An 18,425-nucleotide genomic window follows, 5' to 3' on the forward strand; every position below is an offset into this window, starting at 1 on the left:
TACACCTAAGTATTTAATTTTTTTGAGTGATTGTAAATGATATATTTTTAAATTTTGATGTCTACATGTTCTTTGCTAACATACAGAACTACAATTGATTGTATCTGGTGGGTTTTGGTTTATTTTTTATTTTAAATTTAATTTTCTAATTTATTAATTAACAGCAAAAATATTTAAAGTAACATGACTTGAAAGTCACTCTTAAACAATAAGGGTATTTCTTGCAAGTGGAAAATCTGAAAAATCAATTAAGCTTTAATATCACTAAGAATGTTAGAATTAATAGACTGTTTAATCACATGTGCATTTTCATTTTATTTTCTTGGGTCTGTACTTTGCTTATATAGTAAATATTATTCTTAGATTCTTCCTTGATCAAAAATACGACATTTTTTTTCTTTAAGTTAGGAAATATGTTTAACATAAATGCTGAAAGTCTGTATCTTCTTGACAACCTTTTATTTCTATGACTGTATCTTTTTAGACTGGTGTCATTCAGTATTTCTACATTGAAGATTGGCAATTTGTTGATGATTATCGACATCCTGTTAGTGTGAAAAAGATTTTTCCTGACCCAAATGGGACCAGATTAGTTTTCATTGATGAAAAAAGTGATGGATATGTCTACTGTCCAGTAAGTCAAGAAAAGTTTTCAAATGCTTGTCTTTAAAAAATGCAACATATGAAGAAAAAAGTGTTTTTAAGATATATTCCATATATAAGATCATTTTCTCTTAAACCTTGCCAAGGATTGTAGTACTTTGTTATCATGTTTGTGATATCTTGTTTGTGATCCGTTTTCATGACTATTTACATCAAGAAAAGTTTTTCCATTATTTTGCCATTTTTCAGTGTTAAAAATCTTCAGAGAGATACTTTAGTGGAAAGAATAGTTGTTATATTCTGCACCATTTTTAACCTTATTTACTGCACAGTATCACAGTGTATCTTCAGGTACATGAGTTTTCTCTCTAGAAATGCAATAGCTTCAGAGGGCAGGGACTGTTCTCTGTCCTTTTTGCCCACCTCAGTTGATTTCCCTCTTCCCTTAAAGATCCTGAACATAAAGGAAAGGTATTTTTGCATTAGTGATTGAAAACAGATGAACCCATTTTTAGACTTAGTTACTCTTATTTTTAAACATCCTTAACTTTTTTGAGAATAGATTTAGATAAAGGAGATGTTGTATTTTTACATCATCTACTTTACTTGAATTTTTCATTTATTTTTGATTTCCAGTTAATGATTTGTATGTTGTTGGTCACAGTTCACACAGCCTACAGCTGCTCTTGGACCCACCCTTAATAACTGTTCCCTAGGCATCTGTGCTTCACCACAGTGAAGACATGATTCAATGAAGACAGCTCTCCCCTCACAATACACTCTCCTAGATATAAAGACTTTCTTCCTTCCATTTCTGTCTCTCTCTTCCTCTCTTCCTTTCTCTCTTCCTTTCTCTCTTCCTTTCTTTATCTTCCCTTCATTTTTTTTCTTTTTCTTTTCTTTCTTTGACAGATGTAACAGGTTTCCATGGGTGTCTGAATTATTTATGCCAAATTCCTAATATTCTAGTTCTTATTGAACCCATTTCTCGATCACAAAACAAATGAGGAAAAATGACCTAAATAAAAAGATGACCTTGCGTTCCCTCTACTTAATAAGGAAATTCAATCTGTAGAGATTTCCTTTCTGGAACAGGGTATAAGGAGTTAAGCTGCCTTGCTTCCTATTTGGGTTCACCCCAGGTGGAGTCTGCTGTTTAGACAGGGTGCACAAGAGGGTAGCAGGGTGCAGCGGGCATCTGACAGGACTGAGAGTGAGAAGTGGGGTCTGACGGCTCGGAGAAGGGCCAGGGGTAAGACCTGTCCCGAACAAGTTGATGCTTTTTTCTTTCTCCTTTTACAGTTCTCCTTTCCTTGATAATTTCTGTCAAAGAGGCTAGTGTGACCTCCTTCCTAGGGTTGGGATGAGGTTTCAGTGAGCTGATTTTTCCAAACATATTATCAGGCATAGGGTAGCTATTTAGCAGGGGTTAGTTAAAGCTCTGCCCTCTTTACCTCTTTTATCACAACTTAAACCCCTCACATTCCAGAATTTTGTCACCTGTTGCTGCTCATCCCCAATCCCTTTTCCAAGTGTAACTTGAAACTCAGTTAAGTTAAAAATAAAAACCCTGGTGAAACAAATCCACACAAAAGAATGACTCCACGAGGGCATAGCCCCTCCCTAGCCCAACATGGGGTGGGTTGGGTGTGAACTTCTTTCCAAGTTAGGGTCTCATTGGTAGGTTAGAGTTTTAGGTTGTTGGATAAGATATCCGAGGGGCGTGTGGTACCCACAGGAGCAGTCCCTCTTTTAAATAATACCCAGTCTTGCCTAGGAGTAAGGCCAGCCTGGCAGGGAAGGGAAAGGAGAGCTTGTGGTGCAGAGCCTCCCCACACCTCAGACACAAGAGGAAGCTATGCTAAGGCCCTTGGACTCTTGACCAGAGTGCTGTGCTTTTCTTTTTTTTTTTAAACACTCACCCTGTCATAGTGTGCTACTATTGCAGCTTACTTTTTCATCCAACTTCAAAGTGAGAAAAACATTGCTTCTGTGATGTACATATATGAAAATATATAATAATTCAAACCACAACTATTCCTCTTTAACATTCCCATATATACTCGCAATTTCTCTTCATGTGTACATTTATTCAACCTCTTTTCCCTCACTGTGTGGATGGCAAGGAAGTGACTCCTGTCATACATTAGAATTGGGAGAGATGGCTTTTTTCTTACATGTGCCCTAATGAAAACCTTGCACCCCATCACTCCCTATATACCCATAAAGGATGACTTGTGATATACTGTAGGAAGTTCATAAACAGAGGCAGTAGAGTATAGTAGTTTAGTGCATGGGCAGCCAGACCAACCTGGGTTTGAGATTAGTAATAATGACAACTAATATTTCCATGCTGAGTATGCTGTACATATATCAGGGATTTATTTTAATCCTTAAAGCAGCCCCAGAGATAAATACTCCTATCTTACCATTTTACAGGTGGAGAAATTAAGGCATAGAAAAGGTAAGTCACTTGTCCAAGGTCACACAGTCAGCACATGGTATCAGTGGTGTGAGACTAGACCAGCTTCCTCCAGGGCTCTCACTTTGATTGGATTCCCAGTTTCCCCATCTATAAAATGAAAATGGTTCCAGTACCTACTTTGTAGCTTGTATAAAAATTAAATGGGATAATGCACATAAAGCTTTCAGTACAGCATCTGCCACATAGTAAGCATTTAACAAATGGTTACCCCCTTTAAAACATTTCTACCATCTAGCACTGGTGTGCTCATCCTTACAAACTGAGAGTCAGTATGACATAGTGGCTAGAAGCATAGACTGTGGAGCCAGACTGCCTGGTTCAAATCCTGACTCTTCAGCATATTAGCTATGTGACTTTGGGCAGATTTCTGTGTGCCTGTTTCCTTCATCTGCAAAATGGGCATAATAGAATCTGTCTTATAGAGTAAGAGATTCGAATTCAATATATTAAATTATAATCTATTAAATTATATATATACTTACATATCTTAAAGTAATTCTATATATTAAATTCAGTAAGTATAATTTACAAAAAGTAATTTATAAGGTAAATTAAGTAAATATAAGTACAATAAGTATAATTAAATATAAGTACACTTCTTGGTAAGCAACACTATCCAATAGAAATGTAATTTGAACTACATACGTAATTTTAAATTTTCTACTAGTCACATTTTTTAAAACAGGTAAAAAGAAACAGGTGAAATTAATTTTAATAATATTTTTAATTTAACCCAATATTATCATTTCAGTATGTAATCAACATAAAAATTATTAATGAGATGTTTTACACTCTTTTTTTCATACTAACTCCTTGAGATCTGGTGGGTAGTTTACACTTACCCACATCTCAATTTGGACTAGACACATTTCAGTGCTTAAGAGCCACATGTGGATATTAAGTAGTGGCCATACTGTATTGTATGGCTGTATAATATTAGTTATTATTATCTATAGGAATTTTATATTTCATTCTTATTTTGAGAGGAAGATAGATTAGAGAGGAGGCAGGTGTTTCTTAGCTTCACATTGAGGATATATATAAGCCTATCTGCCTGAGGAATATGTGGAATTGGAATATGTGGACTGATTTTTTTTTTAATAGCTTATATTACTGTAACTACAGTTTATGTTTGTTGGAATTGCACTGTAGAGAAGTTTTTGAAATAAAACATACTGAGTGTAATTTATTTAAATCTCAAATCATATACAAATTAATTTGTTTTTTCTCTAGTTGGAGCATTTCTGTACCCAGTACTATTGAAAATTTTCTAAGCACAAGTGTGTTCATAGTTTAAATTTCCATCATCTTGAGCAACTTCAACTTTTTTTTCTTAACCTGAAGTTTTGTGTCCAGACTTATAGTTTTTCCTGCAAATTCACCAAATTTTAGGTGAAATCCTTGATTTTCCATATAACTACAGGTTTTTTTCAAGCCAGACCTCTAGGAATGGGAAAAGAAACTTTTCTTCCTTTATCTTGGGATGTTGCTGAGTTGAATGTGGGTTGGTAAGCTTTGCCAGCTAAGGCTGTAGACAGGCTCCTTCCTACCAAGGCAAATGATAATGGTTTAAGTACAGACCTGGGGCAAATCTGTAAATCCTTATTTTGTAGGTTAATGATGCTACCTATGAGATTCCAGATTTTTCACCAACGATTAAAGGTGTTCTTTGGGAAAACTGGCCAATGGATAAAGGTGTGTTTATTGCCTACGATGATGATAAGGTGTACACTTATGTCTTTCACAAGGACACTATACAAGGTACTTAATCACTTTTTTTGTACATTTACTGAGAAATACATTTCCATTGCAGTGAAATTAAAACATTCCTTTCTGATGTGTGTGCTGAGTATTAGCTTTCAGCATTAAGATGTCTGTTTTATAATATAGGATCCAAGGTCATTTTGGCTGGTGGCACCAAAGTTCCCTTCTGTCATAAACCTTTGCTGTTATATAACGGAGAGTTGACCTGCCAGACACAGAGTGGAAAAATAAACAACATCTACCTTAGCACCCACAGCTTCCTCCACAGTTTAAAAGATGTGGGGCTTAATGATCGGAGGCAGATGCTGACGCAGACTTTAATGCTAAAGAGGTATGGTTTTAAACACTTCTCGTGGGGCCTCTCATTTGCTTTTGTGATTTTAAAGGTCAACTTCTATTAAAATAGTTAGAGGTAATAGTATTTACCTCGTTTACTTCACAGGATTATTGTGAGGCTCAGATAAGATGATGGATATGAGGATATATAAATTCTAAGGGAAGTACTTTTGTACAATACTATCGGTGCTTTATTCCAAGAAAAGCCCTTCAGAACAAAAAGGTTTCCCATCACCCAAATAGCACAGTTATTGTGAAATTCTAATAAACGTAATTATTTCAACACTATTAATTTCATCATAACAAAGTTTGATTTTACCTTACTTAAGATTTCCTTTTCCTGCTTTTTCCTCTCACCTCTTAGGGCCACTGTGAATTTCTTTGTGGTTCTGATTCTTCTCACCATCTCTTAAATGTTGCTCTTCCTCAGGGTCCCTTGAGCTCATTTCTTCTCTTCTCACTCTAATCATTCTTCCAGAGTGAATCTCCTCAAAGATGGTTTCAGTACCATCTATACGAGGCTGACTTCAAAATGTGCGTCCTTGACTTAAACCTGTTTACCACTGCCTCCCAGTCATAGGTAGTTGGGACTCCATGCGTTCCTCAAACTTACCTCATCATCTTCCCCAGCCTCCCCCGCTGCCCTAATCACATTGTACACATGCCCTACCACCCACCCGCACCCACACACGCACACACACACACCCTCCCTCTCACACACACGCACACCCTCACACACACACCCTCCCTCTCACACACAAACACCCTCACACACACACACACCCTCACACACACACAGACACCCCACACACACCCCTACATGCACCCCCTTACACACACCCTCACACACACACCACACACACTCCACACACCCTCACACAGACACACACCCTCACACGCACACCCTCACACACGCTCACACACATCCTCTCACAACCCTCACACAAACACCGTCACACACACACGCTCACAACCCACCCTCACACCCACCCTCACACACACACCTTCACACACACTCTCAGACACAGACACCCTCACACACACACACCCCTCACACACACAGACACACCCCCACACGCTCACACACACCCTCTCACACAGCTCACACACACCCCCTCACACACACACACCCCTCACACCCCCTCACACAGACACCCACACACACCCTACATGCACCCCGTCACACACACACAACCCTCACATGCACACCCTCACACACACACACCCTCACACACCCCTCACACACACAGACACCCCCCACACGCACACCCTCACACACACACCCTCACACACATTCTCACATACACCCTCACACACACACACACCCCTCACACACACACCCTCACACACAGACACACCCCTCACATACACACACATACACCCTCACATGCACACACACACACAGTCAACACCCTCACACACACACACCCTCACACACACACAGACACACACCCCACACACACATACACCAGGTCCTTTTGTCCTCTGCTATTCCCCCACCTTAACTCAGGCCCTCACGTGGAGTAATGTATAGCGGAACCACTTCCTGACTACTCTCTCTTATGGTAGCCTCATGACAATCTAACCTATTCTGTACACACTTTGGAAAATGTGAATCTGATCCTGTCGTTTCCCTGGTGAAGATCTTCCAGTGACTTCCTGTTGCCTTTAGGAAGAAACCCCTGCTTCTCAGGGACCTCAGCATGACATGCTAGGCTCATGATGATTTAATACTAGCCTCATCTGTCCCCATTCCTCCACTCCTCTCCGTGCACTGACTGCTTGGATTCAGTATTTTTCATGATTTCTTGCCTTGGCACGAGCTGCTTTCTCATCTTGGGCTGCCCCTCCCTGTCTCTGTAGATAGTAACTCTTCATTCTTCACCATACAGTGGAGCGCTCTCCTCCTCCAGGAAGCCTTCCCAGAAGCCCCGACCACAGGCAGTCTAGGTCAGGGCCTTTCCGATGTGTTGCCTCAGAACCAGGATCCAGTGTGCAGAGTGGTTTAGCACATGTTATCTCTTACCACTGTGTGACCTGGGCTGGATTTTTAAGGCCTCTAAGCCTCACTTTCCTCAGCTCTAAAGGAGAAATAATAATAATACATAGTGGATAGGGTCGTTAGGGTGATCCAGCGAGAGAATTTATACAAAGCACTTAGCACAAAGATTCACATATTGTAGGCACTCCAGTACCTTTGTCATACTGTGTCATAGTCATCTGTTTTCTTACCTGGCTCTTCCACCTTCCCCAAGTATGACTGCCTAAAGGACAGTGATCTGCATTTGAGCCTTACGTCTTGGTTCCTGGCACATAATGGTGCTCAGTGAATGTGTGTTGGATGGAAAAATGCATCAGTGAATAGAGGGGGAGGCGTAACATATTCATTAATGTAGGGGTTCCACAAAAAATCTCACTGGTATTTATGGTTAAGTTTTATACCAGAGGTCAGCAAGCTTTTACTGTTATGGTCCAGATGGTAAGTATTTCAGGCGTTAAGGGCCATAGCGTCTGTCACACCTACTTAGGTCAGTTGCAGTGCAAGCGCAGCCAAGACAGTCCGTAAAGAGCGGGCGGGTGAGTGTCTGTGTTCCACTCACACTTTATTCTCCAAGACAGGCAGCTGTGGGCCATAGTTTGCTGACCTCTGTTTTAAAGTTCCCAGTTTATAGGGCTAGAGTACTAATTTTATTAGAATTATGTGAGAACAAAAATAATTTTCATCTGTGTGTGAAGTAAACCAAAAATAAATAAACAGAATTAGTTGTTGATGAGGGAAGGTGGTTATACAGAATAGATTCAGATTAATTCAAGAAATTCAAGAAAAAACATCTGCATAAAACTGGAAGAAAAGTTTATATAGCTTTTCATAACTTGAAAATGACTAAAGATTAAGAAATGTTTCTGCAAAATTTATCTAGGGCATAACATTAAATTATATACAATCTGAAAATTGCCTAATAGGGGGCAAATAGAGCTCCGTGATTAAGCTTATGTACTCAACTGCTAGATTTTCTGATGCTTGGGAAATGTGCAAGATTCTGAATGATCATGCTGCCTGGAATGAGTTGGCCAGAGCTTGTCTACACCACATGGAAGTGGAGTTTGCAATCCGTGTTTATCGAACAATTGGAAACGTTGGCATGGTGATGTCCTTGGAACAAATAAAGGTAAACAGCATCTTATGGGAATTATCAGATTAGCATTTAAATGGTGTTTAGTCAAACATTTAAAATTTCTGCAGTTAATCTTACCTAACTCATAAACAAATTAATTGATAGACCACTACCACTTCCTCCTAAGTACAGTCCTTAAATAAAAAACCCTCGTATTGGGCTTCCCTGGTGGCACAGTGGTTGAGAGTCCACCTGCCGATGCAGGGGACAAGGGTTCGTGCCCCGGTCCGGGAAGATCCCACATGCCGCGGAGCGGCTGGACCCGTGAGCCCCCCCTCTCCGCAACGGGAGAGGCCACAGCAGTGAGAGGCCCACATACCGCAAAAAAAAAAAAACAAAAAAACCTTGTATTTCTTCTCATTAAAACTGCTTTTATTTGTAGGGAATAGAGGACTACAGTCTTTTGGCAGGACATCTTGCCATGTTTACTAATGATTTCAACCTGGCTCAGGACCTGTACCTGGCATCCAGCTGTCCCATTGCTGCCCTGGAGGTATGGCAGCAAATGAGGGGAGAAACGTGCAAAGAGGCTCTCACCTTTTGTACAGTTAAAAATCTCTCAGCAACAGATACCACGTGCCTTCCCCCTCCTAGAATTCAGACTTCAGCTTTAAGAATTCCTGAGTATTCTTTAACTTTAGAAATATTTTCATTCTGCATTCTGTGGAGCCATAAAAGGCATGGTATTGTAACATTACCAAATAATTTGAAGTCAGACTGTGTCCAGAGAGGACAGATTCCGTAACTTACAAAAACGCACACAAATAAAAACAGCCACCATTTCTCTTCCTTTCTTCTTTATTTTATAGACAAAGATGTTTATGTTAAGAGTATTTTTTTTTGTTTCTTTTAACATCTTTATTGGAGTATAATTGCTTTACAATGGTGTGCTAGTTTCTGCTTTATAACAAAGTAAATCAGCTATACGTATACATATATCCCCATATCTCCTCCCTCTTGCGTCTCCCTCCCACCCTCCCTATCCCACCCCTCTAGGTGGTCACAAAGCATGGAGCTGATCTCCCTGTGCTATATGGCTGCTTCCCACTAGCTATATATTTTACATTTGGTAGTGTATATATGTCCATGCCACTCTCTCACTTCATGCCAGCTTACCTTTCCCTATCCCCACGTCCTCAAATCTATTCTCTAGTCTGCGTCTTTATTCCTGTCCTGCCCCTAGGTTCTTCAGAACCTTTTTTTTTTTTTTTAGATTTCATATATATGTGTTAGCATACAGTATTCGTTTTTCTCTTTCTGACTTACTTCACTCTGTATGACAGACTCTAGGTCCATCCACCTCACTACAAATAACTCAATTTCGTTTCTTTTTATGGCTGAGTAATATTCCATTGTATATATGTGCCACATCTTCTTTATCCATTCATCTGTCGATGGACACTTAGGTTGGTTCCATGTCCTGGCTATTGTAAATAGAGCTGCAATGAACATTGTGGTGCATGACTTTTTTTGAATTATGGTTTTCTCAGGGTGTATGCCCAGTAGTGAGATTGCTGGGTCATATGGTAGTTCTATTTTAAGTCTTTTAAGGAACCTCCATAGTGGCTGTATCAATTTACATTCCCACCAACGGTGCAAGCGGGTTCCCTTTTCTCCACACCCTCTCCAGCATTTATTGTTTGTAGATTTTTTGATCATGGCCATTCTGACTGGTGTGAGGTGATACCTCATTGTGGTTTTGATTTGCATTTCTCTAATGATTAGTGATGTTGAGCATCCTTTCATGTGTTTGTTGGCAATCTCTATATCTTCTTTGGAGAAATGTCAGTTTAGGTCTTCTGCCCATTTTTGGATTGGGTTGTTTCTGTTTTTGATATTGAGCTGCATGAGCTGCTTGTAAATTTTGGAAATTAATCCTTTGTCAGTTGCTTCATTTGCAAATATTTTCTCCCATTCTGAGGGTTGTCTTTTCGTCTTGTTTATGTTTTTCCTTTGCTGTGCAAAAGCTTTTAAGTTTCATTAGGCCCCATTTGTTTATTTTTGTTTTTATTTCCATTTCTCTAGGAGGTGGGTCAAAAAGAATCTTGCTGTGATTTATGTCAGAGTGTTCTTCCTATGTTTTCCTCTAAGAGTTTTATAGTGTCTGGCCTTACATTTAGGTCTTTAACCCATTTTGAGTTTATTTTTGTGTATGGTGTTATGGAGTGTTCTAATTTCATTCTTTTACATGTACCTGTCCAGTTTTCCCAGCACCACTTATTGAAGAGGCGGTCTTTTCTCCATTGTATATGCTTGCCTCCTTTATCAAAGATAAAGTGACCATAGGTGCGTGGGTTTATCTCTGAACAGCCACCATTTATTGAGTGCTCACATGTGCCAGGCACTTTTTTAAGCATTGACATATTTTAATTCATTTAACCTTCAGAACAGTCCTGTGAGATAATACTGTTATTTTCTCTATTTTCCAAATGGGAAAATTGAGGCGCATTTGTCTTTTATTTATTATGTGAAGTTCTGTTGTGTATGAAGAGGGGGTTAAGGCTTGTGTATCATCACCAGTTTCCCAGAGGTGAGTGTTGCAGGGGAAGGATCAGAAAGGAGTGAAGGACCTAGTTCAACGCAAGGAAGGAGAGAGCTGTGGCTGTGTAGAGTAGCGGTTAAGAACGTGGACTTTAGAGTCGGACGTGGCTGGGTTCAGATCCCAGCTCTGTGTAACCTTGGACAAGTTATTTCATCTCTCTGTGCCCTAGATCCCATTTAAAGGAGGGATAACAATATCTAGCCCACAGGGTGTTGTAAAGATTTAATAATGAGATTAGATCTTTTGGAACAGTGCCTGAAGGGCTGTAAAGACAGAGATGGTGGCTGCTGACACTCACATTATTTCACCCCAGCCAGCATTTCTACAACCACATAGAGGGAAGCATATTTGCTGTTGATTTCACAACTTCTCTTTTCAAATTGTTCTATAGCAAATTTTCATTTTTAAATTTTAAGTGAACTAAATTACTTTTGTTTTAAGAAAAAAATAGATAATTTTACAACATTATTTGAGCTCATTGGGGACACCCTGGGAAATTTTCAGAACTTGGATTGGTAAGCACTGAAGTAGGAACATGGCTACACTGAGTGAGGGCAACGATGTCATCCCAGCTCTTCTGCATTAGCTGTGGACACTTGTGTGCTGCTGGATTTGTAAAGGATTTAAGGTGATGGCTTCACAGTGGAAAGAGGTGATTGCACCCTGTTGTTCCTTTAACCTCACTTTGAAGACTGATAGGTTAGCTAAGTAAAGAGGTTGGAAACAAAGCCCTACTGCCCAGCCCTGCCACACACTAACAATGAGACTTTGTGTGCAAAACTAGCCTCTCTTTGCCTCAGTTTCTGGATCCCTAAAATGGGCACAAGAGCAGCTCATTACAAAAAGCCTAGTTGTGAAAAGTAAATAGGCTAATGTCCTAAAACAGTACCTGGCAGAAAATAGCACTTACAAAATGTTAGCCATTATTAATTCTTTACAAAGAGTGAATAAAGTGAGGAATGAACTCTAAAAAATTAATGGTTTAATCTTTAATGGTTAGTTTATATGTGGAATTGTGTACCAGACACAGCCAAAAGACCTTGGGAGCCAGAGAGAAAGACACGTTCACGTTATATTTACGTTTGCTACTATTCATCTCATGATATAGGTTCAGATTTTCTCAGAAAATAACATCAGTTCCTATAGTAAAGTATTTCTCAACTTTTTCTTTATTATCTCCCCTCTAAGAAGAAATATTAATTTTAATTTAGCTGATTGAATTAATTTTAATTCAATTTAATTTTTTCCTATGGAGAAAAATTAAATACTAAAGAGAATAAGATTTTGTTTAGGATTGAGTTTTGGAGGGCCACAAACCATTGTAATAGCCAAGATGTTTTTGGTCTCCAAGAACCAATTTTCACCCTTTTGGAGGCTCTGTCACCTGCATTGAGAATGTATGCTATAGTAATTTATTGTCTTTGGAAAGACCAAGTTTCATTTTTTAAACAAAAAGTATCTGTAATCACTTTTATTAAAAACTATATGGTGACTGTGCAGAATAATTTGCTATTTGAAATTAATATCTCTCTCTTCCTAATAGATGAGAAGGGATTTACAGCACTGGGACAGTGCTCTACAACTGGCAAAGCGTTTAGCCCCAGACCAAATACCGTTTATATCAAAAGAATATGCTATTCAGCTTGAATTCACGTAAGTACTTGTCTTTATATGTTTCAGTCAGTATCTAATTATTGAATATCTTCAGTTCTAAACTGCTGTTCATTATAAGGCCATTGATTTAATAATTAAATCCATTGATTTAATAATTGTTTCTTAGGTGGAAAAAGCCATATTAATTATATATCCAAAAAGTGTTTTATTCTAACTAATGATGTCTTATCCATGTATTTATCCACTTGCATTTTCAGCATCAAAGTCTAAGTTCGGGTCTAAGCCTTTTCTATATTTAGAGTCTAAATATTATTTTGAATCGCATTCGGCCAACAACAGTTACACATAAACATTGGGGGTGACTCTGCTTTTCTTAACCTAAGTGCATGACCTTGACCTCTTTGAATACTTTGAGGATTTGCAGTGTGATTTCAAGGCACAGTGAAAAATACCAGGCTTTGTTCTACAACTTCTATTTGCTTAACTTTGTACTTTTTCTTTTGTAAATTGAATTGCACATAGATAAAAATTCAACAGTTAATGTTGAAAATCAAGCCAGAAACTTTTCACAGGTGGATATATAGTGCTAGAATAATAATCCTTCATGATGCATGATGAATAGGCTTCACAGATCTTTCCTACCTTTGAAAATGCCATAATCCCTTCTGAGAGATTTAGAATTTTCTAGTGCTGTTAATTGCTAGATGGTCTTAACTGTCAGTAGTCTTAATTGACAGACTATACATTTCAATGCTGCATAAAAGTGTAAGTTTAGAGGCATTCAAGATCCAATTGTAAACTCACCTTCAGCCATGGTTAATGCCACTAATGCAGATACCTGCAGAGACAAAAAATGAATAATTCATTTGCAAATATAAGTTCACAGGTATATGTGCAATGGCAGTTACATCACAACTGGACAATTTCTTTTGACATTTATTATAGGATACATTCCAATTTCAAAAACTATAAAATGGGAAAAATACTGTTTTTTGAACAAAGAAAATATGGTTCTAGCATTTAAAACATTTTTATATAGTTCCACTTTGTTTTCTATAGACTTTAGGTTCATTGAGAATCTTGACAGATAATAGTTGTAGAAATTATTCCATCAAAAGTATTCTTTCATTTCTAACCAAGATACCTTATTTAAAATTTTCCATTTTGCAAATAAAAACTTTTGGAGATTTTATTTCTTCTTAGTCAACCTTGATCTAAATTTGGCACATTTCTGCCTCTTATACAATTAATCTATATGTTGAAAAGGTCAAATAGGAATCTTAGTACATAACACAATGGACAAGGCCCTCCGTGTCTGTCCTGAGAGTGACTGGGTCTTAGAGTAAAAAGGGTCAATACATTGGGAGATGACCTACCATCTCCTGTCAGAGCACAAACACCAAAGTAAGCCCTGGAACCAACCAGAAAACTTCCATTGTCTCTTCTTTCAGGAGAATCAAAGTTTTTGTAGCAGACCCTCAAAAACTGTCTCGTTATAGTCAGATGAGCTGAGCCAGTTGAAAGCCTGTGATGTTTTTGATATTTTTTTAACCCTTTCTGCTCAACACTTCACCGCGAAGCCACCAATTCCCAAAACTTTCACTGCTATTTCTGTGCTGACCCCTGGACCCTGATCTAGATACACACCCCAGCCCCCAAAATCAGGAGACTTTCCCTTGTGATAATAGTAATGAACTAAGTATATCTCATCATCATCCGATATCCTAGTAGCCACCAGCTGCTGATTTTGATGCTAAGGCCCTAGGCCTGTGCTCGGTTCCATCAGTCTGTTTTATTCTGCATCCATTGATTAGATCAAAGCAGGACCAGTCTGCCACCTGTGGGAGGGATTTAGCTCTCCAGCCTGGCACTAGAATAATGAGCTAGATCCACATGAGAGTTCCAAAATAAAATAATAATAAAGTGAGTGAACTAACATACCATAAAAATAAAGTGAGAGTTCCAAAGTCACAATTTAGCATCTCCTAACTGGGTTTGCCCAAGGAAAACCTCAGGCTCCTGAAGGAGGAACTATCAGGAGACATCTCTAGCTGTGTTGATGTAATTTGGTCCAAGTATTAGAAATTCGCACTTAGGAACACTGCTGACTATGAAGCCCTGGGCTGTCCAAAACAAAGTTCTCAATCGGCTTCTCTTCCAGAAAATTCCTTGTAACCAACAGATGAGGAAACTGAGTGAGGATGAGAGAGGTTGAATAACTGGTCTAAGCTGATAAGGTAGAGCTCAAATAATGCCATTTTCAGAGCTGATTAATTTATTATGGAGGAGATGATTTCTCAGAGGACAATGGATCTCCAAATTGATCTTAAGTAAATCACTGGTCCATTCTGTTCCAAGCAATAAAAATGAATTGAGGTAATAAATATGACTTCTAGATATGCAGATCCATGTTAGCATTGGTCATGGGAATAGGGAGTGGCATTATTTATTTCATGTACAATACTTCTAATCAGAATAAGAACCAGGGCCCTTAATACTGTCATCCCCAGTGCTTTCCTTCATTTCTACCCAGATTCTCTTAATACGTATTGTACTTATAAATATTGGGTGTTTGGAAAAAACATTCTTTTTTATGGTCACATGATTGTCTTTAGTGCCCTAAAGGAAATAATTAAGCAAAAGTGACCCATAAAATTTAATGTACTTCCCCAAAATGCCTAGCATACTGCCAAGTTAGTACCTTACAGTCTTAGCAAAATCTAGCTTAATAATTATTTCTAAAGTAGCAAAATAATGGACTGCACTTGAAAGAATGCATGTATAAATGTTGTATATCACACCTTTTATGTGCTTAAGCAATTCAGTGACAGATGATCTTTTAAATCTTGTATATGTAAATAAGATACTTAAATGTGTATTAAAATTCACATTTTTTTTTCAGGGGTGATTATGTAAATGCTTTGGCTCATTATGAGAAAGGAATAACAGGTGATAATAAGGTAAAACCTTGAATAAAGATAAGATATGCATAATTATCTTTGGGTTTGTTGTTAGTTTCCTTTAAAAAATAATCTTATTTGCATTGTATTTATTCCCTATATAGCAGGTGAGCCTTTTTTCAGTTTATTAACAGCTTTGCAAGGATATGGTTAAATCATTTTAAAACACTGAACTCTTAAAAACTGAAGTTGACAATATTTTTATCAGTCTGAAAAAGCTGTGTTTTCCATACACCCTAATTATTAGCTTCATATTAAGGTTGGGAGTATGATTTTTATCTCTTCCCAGTTACAGGCTAGCTATTGATTTTCATAAAGCTGTTCCTTTTACTCTTAAAAAGTTTCAGTAACCACTTTGAAAGTGAATTCCCAGTCCATAAAAGTTTGTTCTGCCATTTTATTCCTTATGCTGTATCTTTTGTGATGAACCTGGTAAGCATGTACTTTACCCCCACCATTCCAGTCCATTCTCCCATCCCAGATGATCCCAGAATTTTAGCTCCAGAAGCTAAATTTTGCGATAAAAATGGATGTTTTTAAGTTAGGTGATGTCAAGATTGAAAATCTTTTTCTTTTCTATATTATATCTAGCATTTTATTACAAAAGTAATACAATTTCAGTATAGTCAATTTGAAAAATCACCAAAGTATGTTAACCTGCAAAGTGAGAGTCCAGCGTTCTCTCCTCCATCCACACTCCTTAATGGTAACCACTGTTCATGATTTTATATATTTCCATCCAGAATCTCTGCTAAGCATACAGATATGTATATAATAGGGATTTTTACTAAAAATGAAATCATTCACTTCCGTTCATTCAGCAAAGATCAACTGAGAATCCATTCTGTGAAAAGCAGCATTTTGCTTTGTGGTCTTTCCAAATCAGTACATTGTGAATGTTTTAATTTTTTAAGAGCTTCTAAAATTTCGTTGTTTGGATGTACCATGTTTTTTTCATCCACTCCCTTACTGATTATATTGTAGTTGTTTGGGGTTTTGTTTCTATCAAAAACACCACAGTGAATATTCTACCTAGTATATATATCTTTAGCTACTTAAAATGGTATTTCTGCAGGATATATTCTTACAGGTGGGATTCTAGGTCATAAAATGTGTGCTTTTAATTTTTTGTACTGCTAGATTGCTCTCCAAAAGAACTTGTAGTAATTCATCCAGCTGTTAGTTGTGTAGGAAAGTGTCTGTTTCCCTCACATTCTCAACATTACCAATCTCTACCAATTTGATCAACCAAAAAAAAGAAGGTATTTCATTTTACTTTGTGTGTGTTTGATTATTAGTGAAGTCAAGCATGTTTTATTTATTTATTGGCCAATTGTATGTTTTTTTATGAATTGCCTGATTATATCCTTTGTTCATTTATCTCTTGGGGTTTTGACATTTTCTTTGTTTGGCTGCATCTATTTAAGTTCGTCCTTAATTGTGTTATTAAAGACAGTCACCACTAGTCACATGTGGCCATTTAAGTTATTTAAAATTAAATAAAATATAAAATTCAGTTCCTCTGTCACAAAATAAATAAATAAAGGTTTTATGTTTCATCAGGCCTAGTAGAGAAATTTTCAGTTTGATAAATATTTTCTCTCTTAATGTTATTCATACATAGCATTTATGCTATGTGCCCAGTATATTTCCTCTCACGTAAAATTTTATACCAAGAAGACATACAAAGAAATGCAAGGTATTACGACAGAGGGGCAGTAAAAATTTGGTCTTGAGCACAAAAGATCTAGACTTCTAAAGAAAAAAATATAACTTTACAACGGATGATTTTTTTTAAAAAGACTCAATGTTATTTCAAAATCTTGAGATTTGCCAGAAAAAGATTAATGAAAGTAAACCATAACCTTTGGGCTCATTTTAGATTTAAATTGTTTGGCTAGAATACATCATTTTAAGTTAGGGTCTGATTCATTAGTTATTTGCCTTCTAATTTCAGGAACATGATGAGGTATGTCTGGCTGGCGTGGCCCAGATGTCCATAAGAATGGGAGACATCCGCCGAGGGGTTAGCCTAGCCCTCAAGCACCCCAGCAGGGTCCTTAAAAGAGACTGTGGAGCCATATTGGAGAATATGAAGGTAGACTTTTCTGTGAATAAATATTCATGTGGTCTCATACATAATAAATTTAGTATTTTGATAATCTCATATTATTTTAGCAATTTTCAGAAGCAGCTCAACTCTATGAAAAAGGTCTCTACTATGACAAAGCAGCATCTGTTTACATCCGCTGTAAGAACTGGTAAGAATTTGCTAAAATTTGTTCTGAGCAGGTGTGGAGATGAATGTGTGTTGACCATCTCCCCACTGGTTTTCTTGCTGCTCCTCCCAGCTGTACAACTGTTGCCTCTATCTGGGCCTTCCTTCCATCTCCTCTTTTTCTTTTTAGATGAGTTTACATTAATAGTTCCTTTTTCAAAGAAGAGCACATTTTCTTGGTTTAATATGGGGAAATACCTGATAGATAAATTGCTAGAATAAAAAAGCCCTGTTGTCCCCAAAGAGTTAATGAACTAACCTTCATTTTCCCACAGAGGGTGGGCTAGTGGGGTTGCGGGCCAGAAAAAGAGCAATTAAATCTTTTACCTGTAGGAGGCCAAGATTTTTTAAAGATCATGATAACTGTTTTTTGAATCCTAAAAATGAATATCTGATTGTAGGAAGCTACTTTTAGAGCAAATGTAGTGCTGATATTATTCTCCTAAACCTACCTTTCTAGGGCAAAAGTTGGTGAACTTCTGCCTCATGTTTCTTCTCCAAAGATTCATTTGCAGTATGCCAAAGCTAAAGAAGCAGATGGAAGGTTTGTACAATTTCTCAATTTTATACAAATTTAAAAGAATGTTTTATAAATTAACTATTGATATTTGCAACCCTCTAAGAAAGGCAGAGCACAGAAAGACAGAAGATATCTTTACTCCTCACC

The 18,425-nt window shown here is 37.6% G+C and overlaps 1 protein-coding gene across 12 annotated transcripts in view; it reads left to right on the forward strand.

Annotated features, from left to right (window-relative positions):
• Positions 1–18,425, forward strand: part of WDR19 (WD repeat domain 19) — an 85,778-nt gene that overhangs the window by 38,117 nt on the left and 29,236 nt on the right. For all 12 annotated transcript variants that reach the window (XR_016393260.1, XR_004022274.2, XM_089911796.1 and 9 more), the window contains 10 exons: positions 485–634; positions 4,702–4,849; positions 4,979–5,183; positions 8,199–8,358; positions 8,747–8,857; positions 12,450–12,559; positions 15,423–15,480; positions 17,438–17,578; positions 17,659–17,741; positions 18,219–18,302. Coding sequence is in view for 10 of the 12 variants with exons in the window: in XM_089911796.1 (XP_089767922.1) it covers positions 485–634; positions 4,702–4,849; positions 4,979–5,183; positions 8,199–8,358; positions 8,747–8,857; positions 12,450–12,559; positions 15,423–15,480; positions 17,438–17,578; positions 17,659–17,741; positions 18,219–18,302 (1,250 nt within the window). In the remaining 2 variants the exon portion in view is untranslated. The remainder of the gene's footprint in view (positions 1–484; positions 635–4,701; positions 4,850–4,978; positions 5,184–8,198; positions 8,359–8,746; positions 8,858–12,449; positions 12,560–15,422; positions 15,481–17,437; positions 17,579–17,658; positions 17,742–18,218; positions 18,303–18,425) is intronic.

Source organism: Delphinapterus leucas, chromosome 5, assembly GCF_059928025.1.
Source record: "Delphinapterus leucas isolate spDelLeu-1000000601 "Yukka" chromosome 5, BTC_Dleu_Yukka2, whole genome shotgun sequence".
NCBI lineage: Eukaryota > Metazoa > Chordata > Mammalia > Artiodactyla > Monodontidae > Delphinapterus > Delphinapterus leucas.